Source organism: Macaca thibetana, chromosome 13 (assembly GCF_024542745.1).
Source record: "Macaca thibetana thibetana isolate TM-01 chromosome 13, ASM2454274v1, whole genome shotgun sequence".
NCBI classification, from domain to species: Eukaryota; Metazoa; Chordata; class Mammalia; order Primates; family Cercopithecidae; genus Macaca; species Macaca thibetana.
In genome coordinates this window covers 63468577-63492774 of record NC_065590.1, presented here as the reverse complement: position 1 = coordinate 63492774, position 24198 = coordinate 63468577, and the positions used below count along the sequence as shown (strand labels likewise).

Below are 24198 nucleotides of genomic sequence, written 5' to 3'. Positions count from 1 at the left end.
ATCTGTTAGGCACAGCTAAAATAATAACACCCTGTGTTTATGTGGTGGTGTTATACTGTCTGTTGTTCTACTAGAAATAGCAGTACTTCATTTGTTCCTCACTACATATCCACAAGGAATAATGGTTTGCTGTCAACATGCCCCTTTTTCTGGACTGGCTAAACTGAGACCTAGAAAGGTTAAGTAGCATAGTTGGACTCCAGCCTTAGTCTCCTATTTCCCACTAAGTTCTTTCCGTAAGCCCTCACCAGTTCTGGAATTCGCCTTAGAATTTAAAACTTGTACATGGATCACACTAGACAGTGATTAGAATGTGTCCATCGGATAATTTAACAAATTATCCTGCATGTTAATTGTGTTGTACCATTTGAATGTTTTGCTTTTTTTTGTTATTTTGGGTTTTTTTTTTAGAATAAATATGGCAGAGCTTTCTGAGTCAGAAGGACCAGTAGATTGGAAAGAACGATGCGTAGCTCTGGAGTCCCAGCTCATGAAATTTAGAGTTCAAGCGAGCAAGATACGAGAGCTCTTAGCAGAGAAGGTAAGCTTTCTCCCTAAGCTTTGTTATTAAATGTCAGCTATTGAGGGCCTGTTTCATATATATTAAATAATCTCAGTACTTTGGGGGTTGGATTTAATTTTTATCAAGTGTTTGAAGCTGTATTTGGCATATTCTTTGCCAGTGTTAGGGTAGATTGAACTTTAAGACAAAAAATATTTATTTGCAAATGCTAGTGGCGTATGTGAGGACTGTGTGTGTTTGATGACTGTAGACTTCATTCATTCCAGAGAGAAAGCTATAATTTATTTGATTTTATTAGAGGAGTATGACAGCTTTGATCTACTAAATGTTTATAAAAATCACATTGAGGGGATTATAGAAAAAATTATCTATTGGTAGTAAAATGTGTTTATACCGTATTTGAAAGATGTATCTACTTAGGAATCTGTGTTGACTAAGTATATATTACTAAATTCTCGCCTGGGCTAGAACTGAGTTTAACATAATTGTATGCTTTTCTAATCATGTAATTAGAATTTCATTTATATTACAGGAACTTTTTGCAAGTATGTGTATAAAACCAATAGATTTGTTCATTTATTCATTCAACAAATATTCTTTGAGGGCTAATTATGTGTTAGACACCATTCTTAATACTACAGTTACATATGTGAACAAGACAATCCATATTCCTATTTCCAGGGAACTTGCATTCTAGACCTGTGCTGTCCAATACAGTAGCCCCTAGCCACATGTAGATGGATGTTCAACACTTCAAATAAGGCTAATTCGAATTGAGATGTGTTGCAAAAGTAAAATAAATACTGGATTTCAAAGTTTTAGCATGAAAGAAAGAATGTAAAATATCTCAGGAATAATTTTTATATTGATTATATGTCAAAATGATATTTTGGATATTGGGTAAATAGGCAATATTAAAATTAATTTTACCTACCTCTTTTTACTTTTTAAATGTGTGTATTAGAAAATTAAAAATTACACCTGTGGCTCATATTATATTTTTATCGGACAGCACTGTCTGTATGAATGGATGAATGATATTAGTGGTTATTCAGAATTGATCAGAGGAACTTACAGGTGGTTTCTGAAACAATAGTCTGCATAATCCTTTAGGGATAGAGACTGATACATGTATCATATTTCCAAAAAAGGTATTAAATATTATTTTCATTGCTAGCCAAGAATCTCTTAGTGCAGAATTATTCTAATAAAATTCAGTGAAACATCATTCAGTCTAAGCTTGCATATATATCATCTCAAACTTTTGGGCTTTAACATCTTTTATGTGAAAGACTAAAGTTATCCTTACTCACTTTGGGTCAAGGATGACTCAGTAGTCAATCAATGAATCAATCCTGAACTTCAGTGTGCTTTATTTATTGATATTCCAGCAAAAGTATAGCTTATAAAATCCCAGTTTGAGTATCGACAAGTTGGAGAAGTTTTTTCTAACATAACTTAGTGACTCATCTTTTATCTTTTGCTCTTCTCTCAATGAAAATCATTTTCCATGTTGTACTATGATTTATCTGGTTATTTTCAACAACTCCAACTGCCCCATACAGTGATTTTTGTCAAGATTCACCAATTATGTCCTTGTTACTAAACCTCATAGACACTTCCCAGTTGTTGCTTAAGCCTCTCAGCAGTTGACACTGTTGACCACAGAATCCCTCTCAAAATTTTCCTGGTTTTCTTGACTTCTGTACTCATTTGGCTTCCTTATGAACTAAGTAGAAGGTATCACCTTATTTGGGTTCCAATTAGTTAACCTTTAAATTCTAAATTTTTTGGCAACATTTGTTCTGTTCTTTAGAAAGCATATTGCAGCAAGTTTCTCAATGAGTGCCCATTTTAAAAATAATACAAGTGTTGTTATCTCCAATAATTTCTCTATAAGTAAAAGAGCTTTTTTATTATTAATTTTATGCTATTAAATTAAATGTTTTCTTTGTCAGTGAATGAGCATTGATAGGAATATTATTTCAGAATTGCTGTTCTAGTTGTGGTTTCTTTTTCTTTAATTTTCTTTTTTCTTTTTTTTGGTCTGTAGTTTGTATCTGTGACATAAATTCTTTGGCAGATCTAAGAAATGGAATTATTCTGATGTGTTTTACACATTGGAAAGTAGATAAATGTGCCAGGTTACTCACGGCTTCCCAGTAAATATATTCAACACAAGAATAAGGATTTTCACAACATTTTCTATTATATTCTATTATGAATATTTTTCTCAGGTTTAAAAATTTATTTTGGTCTCCATCCATGTTTTAATGAAAATACCTAATATTTATTGATTTATTATGTATAGGATAAGCACTATATAGGTATGATTTATTTAATTCTTATAACAACTTGTGAAGTAATACATTTTGTTGTGCTCATTTTATAGATTAGGAAACTGATGCTTACTATGCCAAGAAATCTTCTAAGTGCTTTAAATATATAAACTTTTAAATCCTTTTAACTATCCTACGAGGTAGCTACTAATATTATCCACATTTACAGAAGAGGAAACTTAGGCATAGAAAAGTTATTTAAGTTGACTGAGTTCACACCAAAAAGTGAATAAGGGAGCCAAGATTCAAACCCAGGCATTCTGCCTTTTTAAGCCTGAAGGCTTAGCCATCACCCTCTATGGCCTTTCTAATTTTCACCTTCCTTGCCTTCTCTGATATATCTATTCACTCATCCATTCTGTTCTCTATTCAGCCATGCAACATAAAAATCCACTTCTGCTTGGGGGCAGGTACCTGTGTGTGTATGTGTGTATGTATGTATGTATGTATGTATGTAATATTAACAATTTACATAACATTACTTAAGCAAACCCCATGGCATTACTTTTAAGTGCCAACTTGAGTCAAATGTTGCATTCCAGAGACTGGTCTGGTCCTATCCACCTCTTTGGTTTTGTGTTAGCACCAGTCAGCCCCAGGGCTTCTCCCTAATAGTGCTCTATACTTTCCCCCTAAATGGATGCAGGCCCAAGGCTGAAGATTCTTGAGAGAATACTAATTTGGTTCTTTAGCTCTTTGCCAGGAATTGTGGCCAGCTTCTCTTTCCTGCAACAGTTCTAGTTCTTAGTTCCACTTTATTGGTTATGGGTATAGGAAGCTGACCCTTGGGGCCAAATATGGTTCCTAAGTCTTTACTGCAACCATCAACTAGTTTAAACTCCACAGGAACCCTATGAGGTGATTGTTATTATCCTCAATCCAGAGAATTAATATTAAGGCTGAGAGTAATTGAGTAGCATGCCCAATATCACACAGCTAACAAAAAGCAGAGCTGCCGTTAGACTGTAGATCTTTCAGACTTGTGATGTAGCTAGTAGAGTGTCTGGCACATAGAAGTAACTCATTATTATTTTCCTATGTCTTTCTGTTTTTTGGTTTTGTTTGGTTTGGTTTTTTGAAATGGAGTCTTGCTCTGTTGCTCAGGCTGGAGTGCAGTGGCATGATCTCAGCTCACTGCAACCTCTACCTCCCAGGTTCAAGTGATTCTTCTGCCTCAGCCTAATGAGTAGCTGGGACTACAGGCACATACCACCACGCCTGGCTAATTTTTGTGTTTTTAGTAGAGACGGGGTTTCACCATATTGGCCAGGATGGTCTTGAACTCCTGACCTCGTGATCCGCCCACCTTGGCCTCCCAAAGTGCTGGGATTATAGGCGTGAGCCACCGTGCCTGGCTTTTTTTCCTGTGTCTTTCTGAATGGACACACTGGTTAAGTGAATGGGGAGGTGACCTAAATGTAATTACATTTGTGTGTGTGTGTGTGTGTGTGTGTGAGAGAGAGACAGGGTCTCACTCTGTTGCCCAGGCTGGAGTGTAGTGGTGCAATCTCGGCTCACTGCAACTTCCACCTCCTGGATTCAAGTAATTCTCCCACCTCAGCCTCCCAAGTAGCTGGCATTACAGGCACGGGTCACCACATCAGGCTAATTTTGTATTTTTGTTAGAGACGGGGTTTCACCATGTTGGCCAGGCTGGTCCTGAACTCTTGACCTCAAGTGATCTACCCATCTCGGCCTCCCAAAGTGCTGGGATTACAGGCATGAGCCACCATGCCTGGCCTTAAATGTAATTACATATTTATAGCAGATGTATTTCTGAATTTTTTACGGAAAAATATGTGAGATGATCTAGGTGTTTTTATGATTAGAGATGAATTTCAATTATATATGCCCTATATTTTTGGAGATGAAGTTGGAGAATACATGGGATCTTTTAGAAAAGTTGTTTTGCACCTATTTTTTTCATCACAGTTTCCAAGTAACTTAGAACATTGAAGCTTGTGAAGAAAAAGGCCTTATTGAAGTCTTGGGCAAATGCTGCTGTAAGTGGGAGAGGTCTTTAGAGGAATTTAAGGAATGGTGTTGGAAATATCCCTAGTATGCCAAATATAAACTCTTCAGGGAAGCTGAGATTTAAGTAGTTTTCCTACTTTACAATATTACTAGTTAGTTTTCTGAGTCAGGGAGGGAAAAGGGAAAGTTTCTTTGTAAGTTGAAGTGAAATGTTATTTCCTATGAGTTAGATTTTCAGTGAAAAGGAAAGGGAGAAAAATATGAAGAATTTTCCTTTTGGACATCAGCATGGCTCGCATAACCTCATGCTACCTCTACCTGATGCGGCATTGCCATTTGGAATTTCCTGCCACTTGGCATTTCTTTTGTGATTGTGATCCCCTTGAAGCAGCCTTGGATTGTGTCACAGGAATAAGGAGTCCTTGGACAGCATAGCATATGCTTTTACCCAACAATCCAGTACAATATCATGATTAACCTATTTAAATTATACATTCCCTCAGTTACTCTACTGGCTTGCCTAATGTTTCACAGTGTCTAATGGAAATTCTACATATACTAACAATGAGACTGTACAGGCTAATTTAAATGTCACATCTTTGGTTACTGGTTGAAGATATTTATTATAAAAACATAAAATAATGTTTGGTGGTAGAATGTTTCACGGGGTCTGTGGGGGAAAAGACAGGAAGAGAGACACGTGGCAGGGAACTGCTGTCCACATCAGTGGATGTGAAGATCCTACAGGATTCCACCTAAATTAACCAATCCATTAAACAAATTTATTTGTGTATGATCCCTTTAACAGTGAGATGCTCTGTAAGAATACAGGCTCAATGGCAAATTTCCCTCTGCCACTTGTTGCTAAGTTCACTTTGGCTACAGAGGGTACTTCTGTAGTAGTAAATTAAGCACTAGGCTTAGAATTTGCTGCTTCATTTTGTTATTACATAATTGGCCTGTTCATAAAATACTTATTTTTGTCCAAAGCCTGATATGGGACAATAGATCATTTCAGGTTTGTTTTTCTTTTTTTTTCTTTTTCTTTTCTTCCTTTCTTTTCTTTTCTTTTCTTTTTCTTTTTTTTTTTTTTTTGAGACGGAGTTTTGCTTTGTCGCCCAGGCTGGAGTGCAGTGGTACCTTCTGCCCCCGGGTTCAAGTGATCCTCCTGCCTCAGCCTCCCGAGTAGCTGGGACCACAGGCATGCACCACCATGCCCAGCTAATTTTTGTCTTTTTAGTAGAGAAGGGGTTTCACCATTGTTGGCCAGGCTGGTCTCAAACTCCTGACCTTAACTGATCTGCTCACCTTGGCCTCCCAAAGTGCTGGGATTACAGGTGTGAGCCACTGTGCCCGGCCATTTCAGGTTTCTTTTACTGACTTAAGATAGATTGGCTATGGAATTGGCCCAAGGGTTATATCATATTCTCTATTGTGAAAGTATAAACTTACATGAATATTGTCTGCGTTGCTTTTTTGAGTATTTTGCAAAGTTATTGTCCAGCATGAATGATTATATTAATAGAAACAATCACTCAAAAACAAAGCATTACCTTTCTTCTTTTCTTTTTCTTCTTTTTTTTTTTTTTGAGATGAAGTCTCACTCTGTCGCCCAAACTGGAGTGCAGTGGTGCGATCTCGACTCACTGCAGCGTCTGCCTCCCGGGTTCAAGCGATTCTCCTGCCTCAGCCCCCCAAGTAGCTGGGACTGCAGGCTTGCAGCACCATGCCTGGCTAATTTTTTGTATTTTTAGTAGAGACAGGGTTTCACTATGTTGGCCAGGCTGGTCTCAAACTCCTGACCTCGTGATCTGCCCACGTTGGGCTCCCAAAGTGCTGGGATTACAGGCGTGAGCCACTGCGCCCAGTCAGCATTGCCTTTCATACTACTCTTATATTTAAACTGGTTTTAAAATAATCTAAGTTTTATTGGATATACCTAATGTATATTTACATTAATACAATGTGAAGTGTTCAGAATTTATAATCTGTAACATAGATTGTGAAAATGTAGTGATTACCCTTTATCAAAGTTTATCCACACATCATAATTTTTTGGAGTTAAAATCTTTTCATTCATTCGTTCATTCATTCATTTTGTTCAGTAAACATTGAGTTTCTGTTATATGTATTCATTATGCCTTCCTCAACCATTGTTGTATAAGTACATCTGGAGAGAGAGCACTTAGTTTTTTCTAGGCAGTGGCAGAATTCTGTTAGAATCTCAGATTTCTTTTTTCTTTTCTTTTCTTTTTTTTTTGACATGGATTCTTGCTCTGTTGCCCAGGCTAGAGTGCAGTGGCGCTATCTCGGCTCACTGCAACCTCTGCGTCCCAGGTTCAAGTGGTTCTCCTGCCTCAGCCTCCCAAGTAGCTGGGATTACCGGTGCCCACCACTGTGCCTGGCTAATTTTTGTATTTACGTAGAGACAGGGTTTCACTGTTTTGGCCAAGCTGGTCTTGAACTCCTGACCTTGCGATCTACCCACCTTGGCCTCCCAAAGTTCTGGGATTACAGGTGTGAACCACCACACCCGTCCCTTAAATCTCAAATTTAGCTTCTCTTGGTTATATCTCTATCCCTTTGTTTCTTTCTGTGATAACTTCCCTGATCACATGTAACTTGCATTGTTCCTGTTATGAATGTTATGCCTTTAAGTTACAGATAGAAGATTTCTAGGCTGAACGAATAGCAGACAAAGGACAGAAATCAAGACAAATGCTTTTCAGCTAAGATTTTGTATGTGTGTGTGTGTGCTTTTTTTTTTTATTTGGGACTCTGATTTTCATATAGTTCTGTATCACTATACACTGTGTGCATCTGGCTTATAAATTCTATAGCACCTGTGGTTCAACTAAAAGGGCATTAGGGAATCAGAACATGAAGACTGAAATCCCAGCCATGTACAAGGCATGTTCATTCTGAACATCAATTTTCTAATCTCTGTAATGGGAATAACAATTCCTGTCTCACAGCATAGCTGTGAAATAGTGTATTTGAAAGTTCCTGGTTCCTAAACACTAATTTGAATTTTTAAAAAGTTATCTTCTATTCCCTGAATTATCTTTCTTTCTCCTAGGATTATTTTCCTGTTTTTATGTTTGTAATTACTTTTCAGGTTGCAAACTTTTCTCAAATGCCTGATGATTTTTAGTGGTCTATTTATATTTAAGAATAGGACACCTGCAAAGTGGCAGTTATGTATAACTGGTCAGTTGCTGGTTAGCAGTCAATCTTTTCTTTAGTGTGAGTGGGTGGGAGAGTACCTGCTGGGCGGTGAGCTCATAGATGGCATAGCTGTTGGACTAGTGCACTCCAGTTCATTTATTCAATTTCGTAAGAGAAGAACTTTTCCATTTTTTTAGCAGGAAGTAAATGCTTAGCTGCTAGACATTTGGCAGATGGGGAAAAGAGAGAAGGTTTCAAGGAATTAGTTGACTCTAAGGGCCACAGATTTTTCCATTAATACCTACTGTTTTCAGTCCGACATATCACTCCACCTCTAGGTCTTTGCAGGGCTCTGCAGGGCATTTGGCCCTTAGGAGGAGAAGCTCAAGACTTATTCTCCAAGCCTTATTCTAGGCTATGCTACCCAGAACTCTGCTACACTAAAAATAGGGGGATTAATTGACTGTATGCATATTTAATGGTAAGCTGACCCTTCACCCCCAACCTCCTTTATCCCACTTGGCTCCTAAAATGCTAGCAGCCACCCTTTATTCTACAGGAGGAGATAGAAGTCTCTAGGGACTCCATGAGTCCAGGAGGAAAGAAACAGGGATGCTGACATCAGTAGTTTCCCATCAGGGAGCATCCTGAAGTTTTTAGTCAGCTTTTTAACCTAAGTAGCACATCATGGGTGACTGGACATCTGAAGAAAGCCTCTACCATGAAAGATAGGGCACAATCAGAAAAAACCAGCATTGCCTATATGGGGAAAAGTAAGCAAAACAAAATGAGCAAAACTCTATCATTGAATATTCTCAGAGAGAAAGGAAAGGATAGTGCATCCATGAAACAGGGAGTATTCAGAGAATAAATAAGGGCTTTTAGAAAACCAAAAACATCGTAGAAAAAAATGGCAAACTTAAGAGCATGGTTGAAATATAAACTTAGGGAAAGTTCCTGGGAAGTAAAGCAAAACACTAAAGAGATGGAAAACAGGAGAGAAAAGATGAGAAATTTAGAGGTCCAGTTCAATATGTCCAAGATCCAAGTAATAGGAAGACTAGAGGGGAGAAAATAAATGAAACAATACAAGAAAGTTTCCTAGAATTGAAGCATACAAGATTCCAAGTTGAAAGTGTCTATCAAGCACCTACCATAACAGATTAACATAATTTCCACCTCAAGGTACATCATAATGAACGTTTAGAATATAGAGATCAAAGAAAAGATTCTGCAAAGCTTTCAGAGAGAAAAAACAGGTCACATACAAAGCCTCAGGAATTGAAATGGCTTCAGACCTTTCAAATGCACCACTAGAGATTAGAGGATAATGAAACAATGTCTTCAAAATTCTGAAGGAAAATTATATCAAACCCAGAATTCTGTACCGAGGCCAATTATGAATTTTATTTGAAGGTAGAATGAAGATATTTTGAAGACATTCAAGGTCCCATGTAACTTCTCTGAGGACTCCCCAAAGGGAGTGCTTTATTAAAAGGAGGAAGTAAACCAAGAACAAGGAAGGCATGGGATACAGGAAACAGGAGATTCTATAGGGGAGAAAGTTGAGGGGTCTCCCCAAGAAGTCAGCTGTGCCCAGGCAGAGAGGGGAGCCAGTTGAGCCTCCTGAGTAGCTGGGACTACAGGTGTGCACCACCACATCCAGCTAATTTTTTTGTATTTTTAGTAGAGATGGAGTTTCACCATGTTGGCCAGGATGGTCATGATCTCTTAACCTTGTGATCTGCCTGCCTTGGCCTCCCAAGTGCTGGGATTTCAGGCATGAGCCACCGCGCCCGGCCTTCTTTATGTTATTCAGTAAGGCTTTGAGAAACATAAAAACAAACACAAAGTAAATCCAGTTGCGAAGTAAATGGGCTTGTTTAGTTTTCTCAGGGGAAATGTTAATAGGATGTTTCCATGGAAATAATTATCTAAACAAAATAACAATTGTGAGTTTTCAGAATGCGTCACAAAGCATTTGCCACATATATTTTGATGTTAGATGTGCTTGGGATCAGGATTGTTATATCTTCTTGATGAATTACTTCATTTATAATTATTGATTCTCTTTATTGCTAGTTTTGTCTGGTTTTAATATTGTTTTAAATTAATATTTGGGTCTATTTTTCTATCTCTTTAATTTCAACCTCATAGTGAAATGTTTTAAATATGCTTTTTGGTTTTTTGAGACAAGGACTAGCTCTACCACCCAGGCTGGAGTGCAGTGGTGAGATCTCAGCTCACTGCAACCTCTGCCTCTCCAAGCTCAAGCTATCCTCCTACCTCAGCCTCTTGAGTAGCTGGGACTGTAAGTGCATACCACCATGCCCAGTTAATCTTTGTATTGGTTTTTGTTTTTTTTGGTAGAGATGGGAATTTGCCATATTGGCCAGACTTGTCTCGAACTTGTGAGCTCAAGCCATCTGCCTGCTTTGGCCTTGCAAAGTGCTGAGATCACAGGCGTGAGCTACCATGCCTGGCAAAATTATGCTCTTTTAAATAGTGTGTAGCCAGATTTCTTTATCCAACTATGGAAATAATATCTTTAAATATATCTGAAATCAAAATAAATGCATTCTATTTTCTGTATGTCATGTTGATCAAGTTTTCTTTATCTCTCCCTGTTTCCATCCTTCTTCCCTCCTGGCATTTTTGGAAGCTCTAGATTGAATTTCTTTTTCTTTTTTCTTTTCTTTCTTTCTTTCTTTTTTTTTTTTTTTTTTGAGGCAGAGTCTTGCTTTTGTCCAGGCTGGAGTGCAGTGGCGCGCAATCTCATCTCACTGCGGCTTTTGCCTCCTGCATATAAGATTGGCATGCTCAAAACAAAAAACAAAAACAAACCACATTTCTATATGCCAATAGCAACTGACTTTAAAAAAGCATAATAGAGATGAAAACAGCAATCAGAATAGCAACAAAATTTATACCAGTCTAGGAATTAACAGAGATGATGACTTTTTCTTTTTTTTTTTTGAGACTGAGTCTCACTGTGTCGCCCAGGCTGGAGTGCAGTGGCGTGATCTCGGTTCACTGCAAGCTCTGCCTCCCGTGTTCACACCATTCTCCTGCCTCAGCCTCCCGAGTAGCTGGGACTACAGGTGCCCGCCACCATGCCTGGCTAATTTTTTATATTTTTAGTAGAGACGGGGTTTCACCGTCTTAGTCAGGATAGTCTCGATTTCCTAACCTCGTGATCCGCCTGCCTTGGCCTCCCAATGTGCTGTGATTACAGGCGTGAGCCACCGCGCCCGGCCAGATGATGACTGTTATACACTGAATTTCTGTTAAGTGTAACCACTTAAAACTCTTGTCCCCTTAACTTTTTTTTTTTTTTTTTTTAGTTGCCAGCATTGACTGGCACAGTGGCTCGTGTCTATAATCCAAGTGCTTTGGAAGGCCAAGGTGGGATGATTGCTCAAGGCCAAGAGTTCAAGACCAGCCTGGGCAACATAGTAAGATCCCCCCCCATCTCTACCAAAAAATTAAAAAATAGGCTGGGCGTGGTGGCTCACGCCTGTAATCCCAGCACTTTGGGAAGCTGAGGTGGGCAGATCACTTGAGGTCAGGAGTTCGAGACTAGCCTGGACAACATGGCAAAACCCTGTCTCTACTAAAAATACAAAAATTAGTCAGGTGTAGTGGCACATGCCAGTAGTCCCAGCTACTCAGGAGGCTGAGGTGGGGGAATTGCTTGAACCTGGGAGATGGAGGTTGCAGTGAGCCAGCCAAGATCATGCCACTGCACTCTAGCCTGGCAACAGAGTGAGGCTCTGTCTCAAAAAAATTAAAATAAAGAAATCAAAATTAGCCAGGTGTGGTGTGCACACCTGTAGCCCCATCTACTCGGGAGGCTGAGGCAAGAGGATCGCCTGAACCCGGAAGTTCCGGGCTGCAGTGCTATGATATGATGCCTGCGGGGGGGGGGGGAAAAGGCTCGCACAAATACTTTATAACATTATAATAGAACTTCAAACTGGAATGCGGCAAGGAAACGTGGGGGATGATTAAAAAACAAATCTGTATAGGGTAGTGTAGTGGTGGGGGATTTGGTGAAGGAAAGGTGAGGAAATCAAGAGCAGTGGAGAGCAAGGTATCAAAACCAGGAACTGCTGAAATCCTTACAATAGCTGGGATTGATTTTTCTTTAGATAACACTTTAGAAACTAGGCATTTTCTAGAACATAAACCAGCACCTTCAATTTAAACTTTCAGGAAACTCTTGAAATGTAGGTAATTATGTATCTTTGATGGACAATGGAAGATGCTAAATGCTATGTGAATCCATTAGAAACCGTAAAATGGCAGGTAACCAGAAAGACTTCAGATGCCTCACCTTGTCCTAGAGAAAACTAGTGGTTTTTCCAACATTGCCACAAAACGACCTACTTTGAAAGCCTAAGGTGGTGTGGAGACGGGTTGGAAATAACACTTGGAGTAGGATGATTATTACAACTGAATGAGATTTTTCGTCTTGGAGAGTAATTCAGCCCTCAACAACCTCTTGAGCTTTGCAACAGGAGCAGACTTTTAATTTGTAATATTAGATGCATTTTCATGAAAAGGAAAAAATACACATTCTTTGTTCAGAAAAATCTTTCTCTGAAGGTTAACTTACCATTGTACCATTAATACTTTATCATCTATTTAATTTGGAATGTATCTTAGTGATTTTTTTTTGTTTTTTTTTGGGGGGTGGGGGATAGAGTCTCGCTGTATTGCCCAGGCTGGAGTGCAGTGGCATGATATGGGCGCACTGCAACCTCCGCCTCCTGGGTTCAAGTGATTCTCATGCCTCAGCCTCCTGAGTAGCTGGAACTATAGGCGTGTGCCACCATGTCGGCTAATTTTTGTATTTTTTGTAGAGATGGAATTTTGCCATGTTGGCCAGGCCGGTCTCAAACTCCTGACCGCAAGTGATCTGCCCGCCTCAGCCTCCCAAAGTGCTGGGATTGTGGGCATGAGTCACTGTGCCCAGCCTATCTTAACGATTTAAATGGACTTTTTTTTTTTTTTTTTTTTTTTACTTGAAAACAAATCTGTGTAATACATTTATTTTTGGCATATGTTTATATAGTTTGTGGAATGGAAAGTTAGGAAAAGCTCTGTACTTTTTTTTTTTTTTTTTTTTTTTGAGATGGAGTCTCGCTCTGTCGCCCAGGCTGGAGTGCAGCGGCGCGATCTCTGCTCACTGAAAGCTCCACCTCCCGGGGCCATTCTCCTGCCTCAGCCTCGTGAGTAGCTGGGACTACAGGCGCCCGCCACCACACACAGCGAATTTTTTTGCGGTTTTTTAGTAGAGATGGGGTTTCACCGTGTTAGCCAGGATAGTATCGATCTCCTGATCTCGTGATCCTCCCACCTCGGCCTTCCAAAGTGCTAGGATTATAGGCGTGAGCCACTGCGTCCGGCCGCTCTGTACTTTTTATGAGTATACTTCTTGAGTATACTTCTTGAAGCTGAGACACTGAATTTCTCCATTTCACATCCAAGGACTGAGAGCTAAGAGAAGATATTCCTAGAAGCTGCATGTCAAAATGAGAGTGGCTTCCAGTGGAATGATGACCAGATAGATGATCACAGGAATAGTCAGAGGATTATCTTTACAGGTCGACACATAACAGGGTAACCTTGGGGTTATCTATTGCTGCATAAAAAACTACTTCAAAACTTAGCAGCTTTATTGATTTAGCCATTCCACGATGTATACATATTTAAAAACATCGTGTTGTACACAATAAATATATACAATTTTTGTCCATTAAAGAAAACTGTAGTGGGCTGGGTGCGGTAGCTCACGCCCATAATCCCAGCACTGCGGAAGGCTGAGGCGGGTGGATCACCTGAGGTCAGGAGTTTGAGACCAGCCTGGCGAACATGGTGAAACCCTGTCTCTACTAAAAATACAAAGAATTAGCCAGGCATGGTGGCAAGTACCTGTAATCCCAGCTACTTGGGAGGCTGAGGCAGGAGAATCGCTTGAGCCCAGGAGGCAGAGGTTGCAGTGAGCCGAGATCATGCCACTGCATTCTATCCTGAGCAACAAGAGGGAAACTCCATGTCAAAAAACAAACAAACAAACAAAACAAAACAAAAAATCCTTAGTGGCTTCAATTAACAATCATTTTATTTGTTCGTGATTCTGTTGGTGGTTCTTTTACTCTGTTTGGCGTGGAATGGGATCACTCATGTGACTGCATTCAGTTGGCAAATCAGCTGGAGGGTGGACTCACTGCGGGTGCTGGGACAGCTGGGTCTGGATATCCAAGATGATTTCACTTGGATGTCTAGGTCTCCTGGCCTCCTGTCTCTGCCTTCCAAGTAGTTGGGATTACAGGTGTTTCCAAGAAGTTGGGATTACAGGCGCACGCTGCCACACCTTGATTTCACTCACATATCTGATGCCTCAGCTGGGAGTGGTGAAACAACTGGAAACTATCCTAGCCACCCTGCTAAACCGATCTCAAGGCAGCCAGATCTTTTTCCATGGTGATTGAGGGCTCCAAGAAACAGCAAGTGGAAGCTGCAAATCTCTTCAGGCCCAGTCTCAAAAGGTACAAAGCACTCTAACAACCAAAGCCCATCAGAGCGTGGCCCAGTGTTAAGGGAAGGGGAAATATTCTCTATCTCTTGATGGAGGACATCCCATGGAAAAACAGCACGTGGGATAGGAGTTACTGGATCACCTTCTGGTTGTCTAACATAAACTTGTTTCTGTCTATTGAGAAATTGAATTGTTTTCAAGTTTCACATGTAGTGCACCATGCAGGTCTGTCTGTACTTCAAGAGGGTGGACCCACCTCTGCAGAAGATGATCTCTAAATGTATTCCCAGTATCTGCAGCATTGATAGACACTGGGCAGACTGGTGTAGGGTAGGGCAGATAATAATTTATATTACAGGTGTGTCTTAAAATTTTAAGGGTAAACACTGTTTTGCCCTCCTTCTTCCATGTCTACAATTGTGCCTACACTTTAAATTATAACACATACATATATAAATTGTCCTTGCAGAAGCTAAAGTTAATACAATATCATTTTCTGTCTTCTGAACAGTGATCTTCACATTATTCGACTACCCGTTGAATATTTCTTCATCTTCCTTTGTATTATTATGTTGAGCTTTCATTTCATTTTTTAAAATAAAACATACAGGCCTTAGGCAATTATTCTGCATTGTACAGGGAGTATACTTTTATCTTTCAGCATAATTGTGCTATTCCTATTTGCTCACTTTTTTTCTTCTGCTTCTTCCCATTACTTTGAAGTCTCTGTATATCTCTTAAATCTGGTAATTTATATTTTTCACATTCATACGTATTAAATAATACGTGAATTCTTTGTACAATTTTTCATGTTATGAGCTCTCTCTTCTCCTGTGTTCAGAGTAGAGTTTACTTCATCTGTATTATCTATTGCTGTATTAACAACCCCAAAATTCCATGGCTTAAAACAACTATAAACATTTATTATCTTGCACAGTTTCTACGGATTAGAAATTTGGGAGCGACTTAGCTTATGTCTTCGATGAGGTTGCAATCAAAATGTTGGTCTGGGATGTAGTAATCTGAAGGCTTGACTGGAGCTGGAGGGTTCACTTTCAGTGGTTCACCAAAATGGTTGTTGGCAAATTGGTATTGGCTGTTGGTAGGAAGCCTCAGTCCCTAAGTGTATGGATGTCTCCACAGGACTGCTTGAGGGTTCTCACAGCATGGTGGCTGGTTTCCCCCAGAGCAAGTCATCCAAGAGAATGCAAGGTGGAAGATGCAGTGCGTTTTATGACCTACCCTCAGAAGTCATACTTCATCATTTCCACAATATCCTGTTGGTTGCAAAGGTCAGCCCTATGTTGTGAAGGAAGAAACTACACATGGGTGTGATTACCAGAAGGTGAGGATTGTTGAGAGCCATTTAGAAGCTGGCTACTGAACCATCTATTGAGTTTTTTCTCTTTCAGTGACTGTGTATTTCTAAATTTTTAAGACTTTTTTTTCTTTTTTTGAAACAGAGTCTCACTCTGTTGCCTGGGCCTGAGTGCAGTAACTTGATCTCATCTCACTGCAGCCTTGACCTCCTGGGCTGAAGCGATCCTCCCACCTCAGTCTCCTGAGTAGCTGGGAATACAGGTGCATGCCACCATGCCTGGCTAATTTTTGTATTTTTTTTTTTTTTGGTAGAAGTGATGTTTTTGCCATGTTGCCCAGGCTGGTCTCGAACTCCTGGGCTCAAGCCATCCACCTGCTTCAGCCTCCCAAAATGTTAGGATTACAGGCGTGAGCCACCAAGCCTGGCCAAGACTTTAAACTGGTTTATTTTCCTGCCTGCTTGTTCTTGTTTAATACCTTCCTGCTGTTTTTCTTCTTTTTTTCAATTCTTGTCTTTTAAAAAATAGATGTCATTCTCATTTCATCTCTTTGACAATCCTAAACATAAGAAATCTAAAGTCTTTCACATGGTGTTATCATTTTTATTTTACCAGACTAAATTGGTCTTTTGACCATTGATACTGTTATCTGTATTTCTTAGTTTTCTTTGTATGTTTTGGAATTTGGGGTTGCAAGGTACTTTTTTTTGTTTTTGTTTTTTTGAGACAGACTCTCACTGCATTGGAGTGCAGTGGCGTGATCTGGGCTCACTGGCAACCTCTGCCTCCCAGGTTCAAGTGATTCTTCTGCTTCAGCCTCCCAAGTAGCTGGTACTACAGGCACGCACCACCACACTCAGGTAATTTTTGTGTTTTTAGTAGAGACAGTGTTTCACCCTGTTGGCCAGGCTGGTCTCGAACTCCTGACCTCAAGTGATCCACCCACCTTGGCCTCCCAAAGTGCTGGGATTACAGGTGTGAGCCACTGTGCCTGGCCTGCAACGTACTTTTAAAAAAAAAATTTTGGTCAAGTTAATTGAGTACATATGTAAAAGTCACCCTTTTGGGTGTTTAGTTCAGAGTTTTGGCAAATATACACGATTCCGTAACCACTACCACAATCAGCATACACACTATTTCCATCACCTCAGAAATTTCCCTCCTATGCCTTAACAGTCTGTCTTCTTCTCAAACTCTAAGCCCTGGCAATCACGGATATAGTTTCTGGACCTTTAGTTTTGCCTATTTTAGAGCATCAGTATGACATAAGGTGTATAGTTTTTAGTGAATGGCCTCTATCATTTAGCTGTATTCTTTATTTCTCTTAAGTAGAACTTCTGGGTCAGCAAAAGAATTGATAAACTCAACACATAATGCTTTAATGAGAAATCAAGGTGAAAAGGAAGAAACTTTTTTTTTTTTTTTTTTGAGACGGAGTCTCACTCTGTTGCCCAGGCTAGAATGCAGTGGTGTGATCTCAGCTCACTGCAACCTCCACCTCCTGGGTTTGAGTGATTCTCATGTCTCAGTCTCCCAGAAACTTTTAAACATCAAAGTGAGGAAAGGTAAAAAGGATTTGAAACAATGACTAGTATTGAAGATAAGCAAAGAAGATACAATATACAGATAAAAGAAGCCCCTGAAGAAAAAAATCAAAACAAGGGAATGAAACAAATGCAAACAGTATAATTTAAGAAAAGTTTACAGAAACTTAAAAAAGCAAAATGTTGCATATTGAAATAGGGGATCATGTGGCTGAGAACATTAACCTAGAATGACCTACTTCAAGGCATATTTTTCATCAAAATACTGAATGTTAAAGAAAAAGAAAACATTCTTTAGGTATTTAGGCAAAAATAAAAACATGACCTTTATATCATTAGGAGAATAAAATTATGTTGTTACACTGATAGTAATGCTTTATGCCAGGAGAACATGGAATACCATGTTTCAGATATCAAGGAAAGCACATATGATCCAAGGATTTTGTGTTAAGCAGAACTGGCTTTCAACTATAAAGGGCATAGGAAGCAGCTATTAGCAGTTAAAGAACTCAGAAAATATTGTTCCTAGGAGTTCTCCCTAAGAAATTTAGAGAATGAGGTTCAGACAACTAGAGTAACTAGGGAGATTGTAGTATGTGATGGCTATATGATCTGACAATGAAGATAGAGTAAACCAATAAAAATTGGGGAAAAAATTGCATATTTTAAAGTATATTTCTGAACCCTATTTTGTTCTATTCATCTAATATGTCTGTTTTTACCCAAATATCATTCTTTTGACTACTATTGCAATTTTATAAGTCTTGATGTCAGGTATTATAAATATTCTATTTTTTTTTCTAAGTTGTTTAGGCGATTCTAGGTCCTGTGCATTTCTATGCCAATTTCAGATTCTTCTTCTTAATTTGTGCAGAAAGGCCTGCTAGGATTTTCATTAGACTGGGTGGAATCTATAGGTCAACTGGAAGAGAACTGACAATAATATCGAGTCTTCTGACTCATAGTTTAACTCTCCATTTATTTAGCTCTTCTTTAATTTTCCTAATCAGTATATTGTGGTTTTCAGCATACAAATATTGTGCTTATTTTGTTACATTCGTACCTAAGTATTTTATGGTTTTGATACTTTTGTAAATGCTACTGTTGTTTAAATTCTAATTTCAACTGTTTATTGCTCTTATGTTTTTTTTAACCTTTTTTTTTTTTTTGAGACGAAATGTCGCTCTTGTCCCCCAGGCTGGAGTGCAATGGCACGATCTTGGCTCACTGCAACTTCTGCCTCCCGGGTTCAAGCGATTCTCCTGCCTCTGCCCCCGACTAGCTGGGATTATAGGCATCTGCCACCATGCCCAGCTAATTTTTGTATTTTCAGTAGAGACAGGGTTTTACCATGTTGGCCAGGCTGGTCTAGAACTGACCTTAGGTGATCCACCCACCTCGGCCTCCCGAAGTGCTGGGATTATAGGCGTGAGCCACCACGCCTGGCCATTTATGGCTCTTATATAGAAATACAGCAGATTTTTGTATATTGACCTTGTATCCTATGACCTTAATAAACTCATTTATTAGTTCTTTTGTAGATTATTTGGGACTTTATGTGCAGATAGTCATGTCATCTGTGAATAAATATTGAATTATTTCTTCCATTCCAATATATACGCTTTTTATGTTTCTTTCTTGGCTATTACATTGGTTAGCACCTGCAGTAAAACCTTGAGTAAAAGTGGTAAAATGATATTCTTGTCGGGGAAAGCATTCAGTCTTTCCCATTAAGTATGATGTTAGTTATAGGTTTTTTTGTAGATACCTTTTATTAGGTATCAGAAATTCCTTATATTTTTAGTTTGTTAAGAGATTTTTATTGTGAATGGATGTTGAATTTTGTCAGATGATTTTTCTTCGTCTATTGAAATGATATTTCTTTTCTAGCCTCTTGACATGATGAACTACATTGGTTTATTTTTCAAATGTTAAAACAACCTTGCATTCCTAGGATAAACCCCACTTAATCATGACATATTATCTTTATTGTGCATGTTTAGATTGGATTTGCTGATATTTTGTTAAAGATTTTTGCATCTGTATTCACAAGGATATTAGTCTAATCTTTTTCTAGTTTTGGCAATACTGGCCTTATAAAATGTGTTAGGAAGCATTCCCTTCTCTTATGTTCTGGAAGAGTTTTTGTTGAGTTTCTATTCATTCTTCCATACATTTTTGGGTAGAATTCACAAGTGAAACCGTCCAGTCCTGGAGTTTCCTTTGTGGGAAAGTTTTTAACTACAAGTGTGATTTATTTAATAGACATTGGGCTATTAAGCTAACTTATTTCTTCTTAAATGAGCTTTGCTATTTTATTCAATTTATGAGCATGAAGTAGTTCATAATATTGTTATTTCATTAGCATCTGTGGGGTCTGTGGTGATGTCTCCCTTTACATTACTGATACTGATAATTTGTGTCTGTTTTCTTTTTTGCTTTATTAGTCTGGTTAGAGAGTTATCAATTGTATTGATATTTTTAAAGAACCAGCTTGTTTTATTGATTTTTCTCTGTTTTTATGTTTTTAATTTTATTAATTTCTCCTCTAATCTTTATTATTAGTTTTTAAATTTCTGTTGGCTTTAGGTTTAATTTGCTCTTCCTAATGATTTTAATTCATTCAGACTCTTGCATTTCAGCTTATGCCCTCACTTATCCACAGTGCAGCTGGAATCACAAAGTCACTAATGACCTCCTGATTAGCAGTGGCGTCATCACCAGTTGTCACCTAGTTTGATTCCACTTCAGCATTTGAACCCTTTTTCTATGTACATTTATATATAGCCTCTCTAATTTCACAGGTCATTTGAAAATCTTCCTCTTAATTTTCTACTCATTCCCTCTAAGGGAGCAGAATTACCTTTGATTGACAATTGGCTACTATTTCTAATGCAAGGTTCTAACACCCTTTTTTTTTTTTTCCTCCCTGCCATTATTCTCTTACTTTTTTCAGCTCCATAAAACTCCCTGTGGTGCCTCATCATGTATGATACAAACTACTTTATCCACAATCCTGTCACTTAGATATAGACAACTCCTTTTTAATTCCATAAAAACAGGCACACATAACATTTTAACAAAAATTTGATTGCAACATTCATTACTGCTTTGCAGTCCCTTTTTCCTCAGTATATCATTTATGTATAATATCATTTTATATATCATTTACACTTATTTTTTAAAATGTCATTTATATCTTCTCATATATATTTAAAACTTTTTATTAGAGAGATTTTCAAACATACAACAGTAAGCAGAATGTTATAATGGACCCTCATGTACACATCACCCAGCTTTCATGGTTGTCAACTCAGGGCCAATCCTGTTTCATCTACACCCTGACCTACTTCTTTCCTCCTGTGTTATATTGAGACAAATATATCATTTCCTCCATCCATGTAAATTTGTAATGACTGTATGGTATCTAACTGTATGGATGTACCATTATTTATATATTTGCATAATCCTGTTTTTGGACATTTGTGACTTTTAGTTTTATCATTCAAATTATAACAGTACAACTGCTACCATAATATTTTTAAATAAATGAGATACCACCAGCTTTTCACATTGCTTGAACATATTTTCTTATTTTTATCCCTATAACATCCTGTAAAGTAGTTAGAACAGGTTATATTATCCACATTTTATACACAAGAATTTTAGAGTCCAGTGGCAAACTATTGGTGAATAGTAGAGTTTCCTAAAATTATTCATAAAAATAACACATATATATGGTAGAAATAGGCTGCTTTAAAAATTTCTATGTAAATATTCATTGTACACCTATTAAGTATTAGATACTATGTTGGATGCTTTTCTGTTTAATCTTCACATAAATGCTGTGAAATAAGTGTTGTATCATTTTGCAGGTAGGGAGCAGAGACTCAGATAAGTTAAATAATGTACCCATCATCACATAGCTAGTAAGTATTGGAATCTGGGTTCCAATTTAGGTCTTGCCTTTAATTTCAGTATTCTTTCCAATTTTCCCTATATTAATATTTCAAGGATTACCTCCTTTTCATTAAGAAAGCAAGTAACTTTTGAGCCAGATTCTGCCTTCAAGCAACTTACAGTGTAGTTGGGAAGATAGTACAAGATAGGAAGTCAGTGCCATAGGAGCAGAAAAAAAGTTATTTGGCAGTGGTAAAGATAATGATACTGTCCTTAATATATGCGTGGTACTTTAGGCATGACAGCTTTGTCATTTCATCAATAATTTGTGATATATTAAATACCTACTATGTAGAAAGACCTGTATTCGTTATGTAATAGTGAAGCAAGCTGACTTTTGTCCTTCCTGTTATCACTAGAAACTAAACATTTGAGAAGGAGAAATCAGACAAGATATTTGCATAGTCCTCTTAAGAAAACTATTTTTTTCACTAGCAAAATTTTGTGCATTCTTCTGTTTCTCCTGGCAATCCTGACAATATTCAAAATCCAGGCTAAGGCTCCAGAAAAACCAAATTTCCCTGAAAATAGAATATAGTTATATTGTAGAAGTGACAATTGTCAGCATATTGCCAGTAGTGGAAGAATGTGGTATTGGCATGTGTTTGCTAGTTGGTTTTTGGTTTAGGGAATATTCTAGAGACATCCAAAAGACATAATACTTGTCCAGTTGCTTCTATATAGTGCCATAGTCTAAACAAGTAATTCAACAAAATGCTTTGAAACCACAATATTTGCTCATTCAACATTTGAAATATTTTCACAGAAATTAAATGAGGTACTGAGAATGCACTTGCACGGTATTATTTACATATCCAAATATTTGAAACCTCTTCCAGAATCTAGATCCCTGCAATAAACTGCCTTTTAAAATGCTGCCATGGGGCTGGGTGGGGTGACTCACACCTGTAATCCCAGCACTTTGGGAGGCTGAGGCGGGTGGATCACCTGAAGTCAGGAGTTTGAGACCAGCCTGACCAATATGGTGAAATGCCATCTCTACTAAAAATACAAAAATTAGCTCAGCATGGTGTTGTGTACCTGTAGTCCCAGCTACTCAGGAGGCTGAGACAGGAGAATCACTTGAACCTGGGAGGCGGAGGTTGCAGTGAGCCGAAATTGTGCCACTGCACTCCAGCCTGGGTGACAAAGCAAGACTCCATTTAAAAAAAAAAAAAAAAATGCTGCCATGTAGACAGGCAGTTAAATATGTGGCCATACATGGTGACAACAAATGTTCTACACCTTTATTAACCAGTAGAAATATGTAAGCTACATGTGTAACTTAAAATATTCTAATAGACACATTAATAAAATTAAAAAGCAGGTGAAATTAATTTTAATAGTATATTTTATTTAATGCAAAATACCCAAACATTAGTTCAGTGTGGTGTCAATATAAAATATTACTAATGAGATGTTTTATGTCTTCATACTGTTTTCAAATAATATATGCATTATTGAATGAAGTGTGTATTTTACACTTACACTGTATCAGAATTTGGACTAGCCACATTTCAAGTGCTCTTGGACAGCACAGGTCTATAATTCTCCAGCCCTCAGTCATTTTCTGAACCAACTGGAGGCAAGAAAACGAGTGTGTCATTGAAATAGTGTCCAAATGCCCTGAGCCGGTACAGGCCATACATCATTACTTCCATCTTTTGCGGGGTCAGTCCATTAAAAGTAACAGCCAGATCTGAACAGCAGCCTTCTACTACTTGCTGAGGGTTATTAGACAATGCCTCTTCAATAAGCTGTGCGATTGGTTTTGTATTAAATACATCTCTTCCTTCATAATCCTCTGCATTTTCTGCATGAACTCCTGCATATTTCAGGCATATTGCCAGCTGCTTATCTTCAGATAACTTCCAAATCACACTTTGATCTGCACAGGTCTCAGAGTTATTGAGAAGTCTGTTAAGTCTTTTCATCGACTCTGTACTTAAGACAATCCCTCCTTCCACAGTCACGTATTCGAGGTCTCCAGATACAACAGTGTGACCCAGATAGAAGGGTTGGGATGCATCCCTTGTAAACAAAAGATACTTTAAATTTTCAATGACGGCAAACGTAGTGGGAAGTGCAAGAAAGAACCAGTTGTAGTTGTCACCATACTTTTCAAAGACGTATTTGTAAGTGGTCCTCATCTGTACCCACCTGTCATTGCTTTCTATATTGAACAAATTATCATTTTTAGTATTGTAGAGCTCTGCTTTGTCACAGTGTTTGGTCCAGGTCTCTTTCAGTACAGCCCAGTAACTCTTATCTTCGGATTCTCCAAAGATGATACAGAAAACACGAATACTTTTACTGAGTTCCACGAGTATCGCTTTCGAAGTGTTTAAGAAATCGTTCCTGTTAGCTGGACGAAGGTGATGGTGCTCGTGGTCTTCAGTTTGACCTCTGTGTCGAATGTGAATTTGGCCAAACATAGTTATCAAAACCCAGGAAATGCTCCCAAGCAACATACCCTTAAAAAATGATGTCCCACTAGCGGAAACCATTTTCCAGGCGTTGAGGACAGTGCCCTCGGGTCAAAGGCAGCCTGGGACCGGGTCCTGGCGGGGGTCCCGCGCCTTCCGGAGCTCGCGGCCGCGCTCCCGGTTGGGCCACTCTAGCTGCGGAAGGTCGCTTCTCGGTGGCGTAGAGAAGGGGGCGGGGCAGGAGCCGGACGCGGCCGGCACTGTGGGTGGGGTCCGGGCTGCTGCGAGTGAGAGGTGTGCTGGGAGTTCTGCGCGCCTGGCCTCCCAACCAACGATAACGTTGAAAATGAGCAGAGATCGAGTCACAGACGGCTCTGAAGTGGGCCAGACATCAGCACTGA

The 24198-nt window shown here is 38.7% G+C and overlaps 2 protein-coding genes across 25 annotated transcripts in view; one reads left to right on the top strand and one right to left on the bottom strand.

The window, feature by feature from the left end:
* The window catches only part of PLEKHH2 (pleckstrin homology, MyTH4 and FERM domain containing H2), a 124820-nt gene that overhangs the window by 7121 nt on the left and 93501 nt on the right, over positions 1 to 24198 (top strand). For 22 of the 24 annotated variants that reach the window (XR_007718940.1, XR_007718939.1, XR_007718937.1 and 19 more), the window contains exon 2: positions 412 to 541. The exons of 1 other annotated variant lie outside the window; for it this stretch is intronic. Coding sequence is in view for 5 of the 23 variants with exons in the window: in XM_050755195.1 (XP_050611152.1) it covers positions 419 to 541 (123 nt within the window). In the remaining 18 variants the exon portion in view is untranslated. Of the gene's footprint in view, positions 1 to 411; positions 542 to 15691; positions 15894 to 24198 lie in introns of those variants that run through there. One more of the 24 variants, XM_050755199.1, reaches the window with a different exon arrangement.
* C1GALT1C1L (C1GALT1 specific chaperone 1 like) lies at positions 22705 to 23990 on the bottom strand. Its single transcript, XM_050755204.1, has one exon. It carries the CDS (start codon positions 23876 to 23878, stop codon positions 22931 to 22933), a length of 948 nt encoding a protein of 315 aa, XP_050611161.1. The 5' UTR covers positions 23879 to 23990; the 3' UTR covers positions 22705 to 22930.

Excerpts from the sequence above, each read along its gene's own strand:
- C1GALT1C1L (XM_050755204.1), bottom strand. The coding sequence starts at position 23,878 with ATGGTTTCCGCTAGTGGGACATCATTTTTTAAGGGTATGTTGCTTGGG.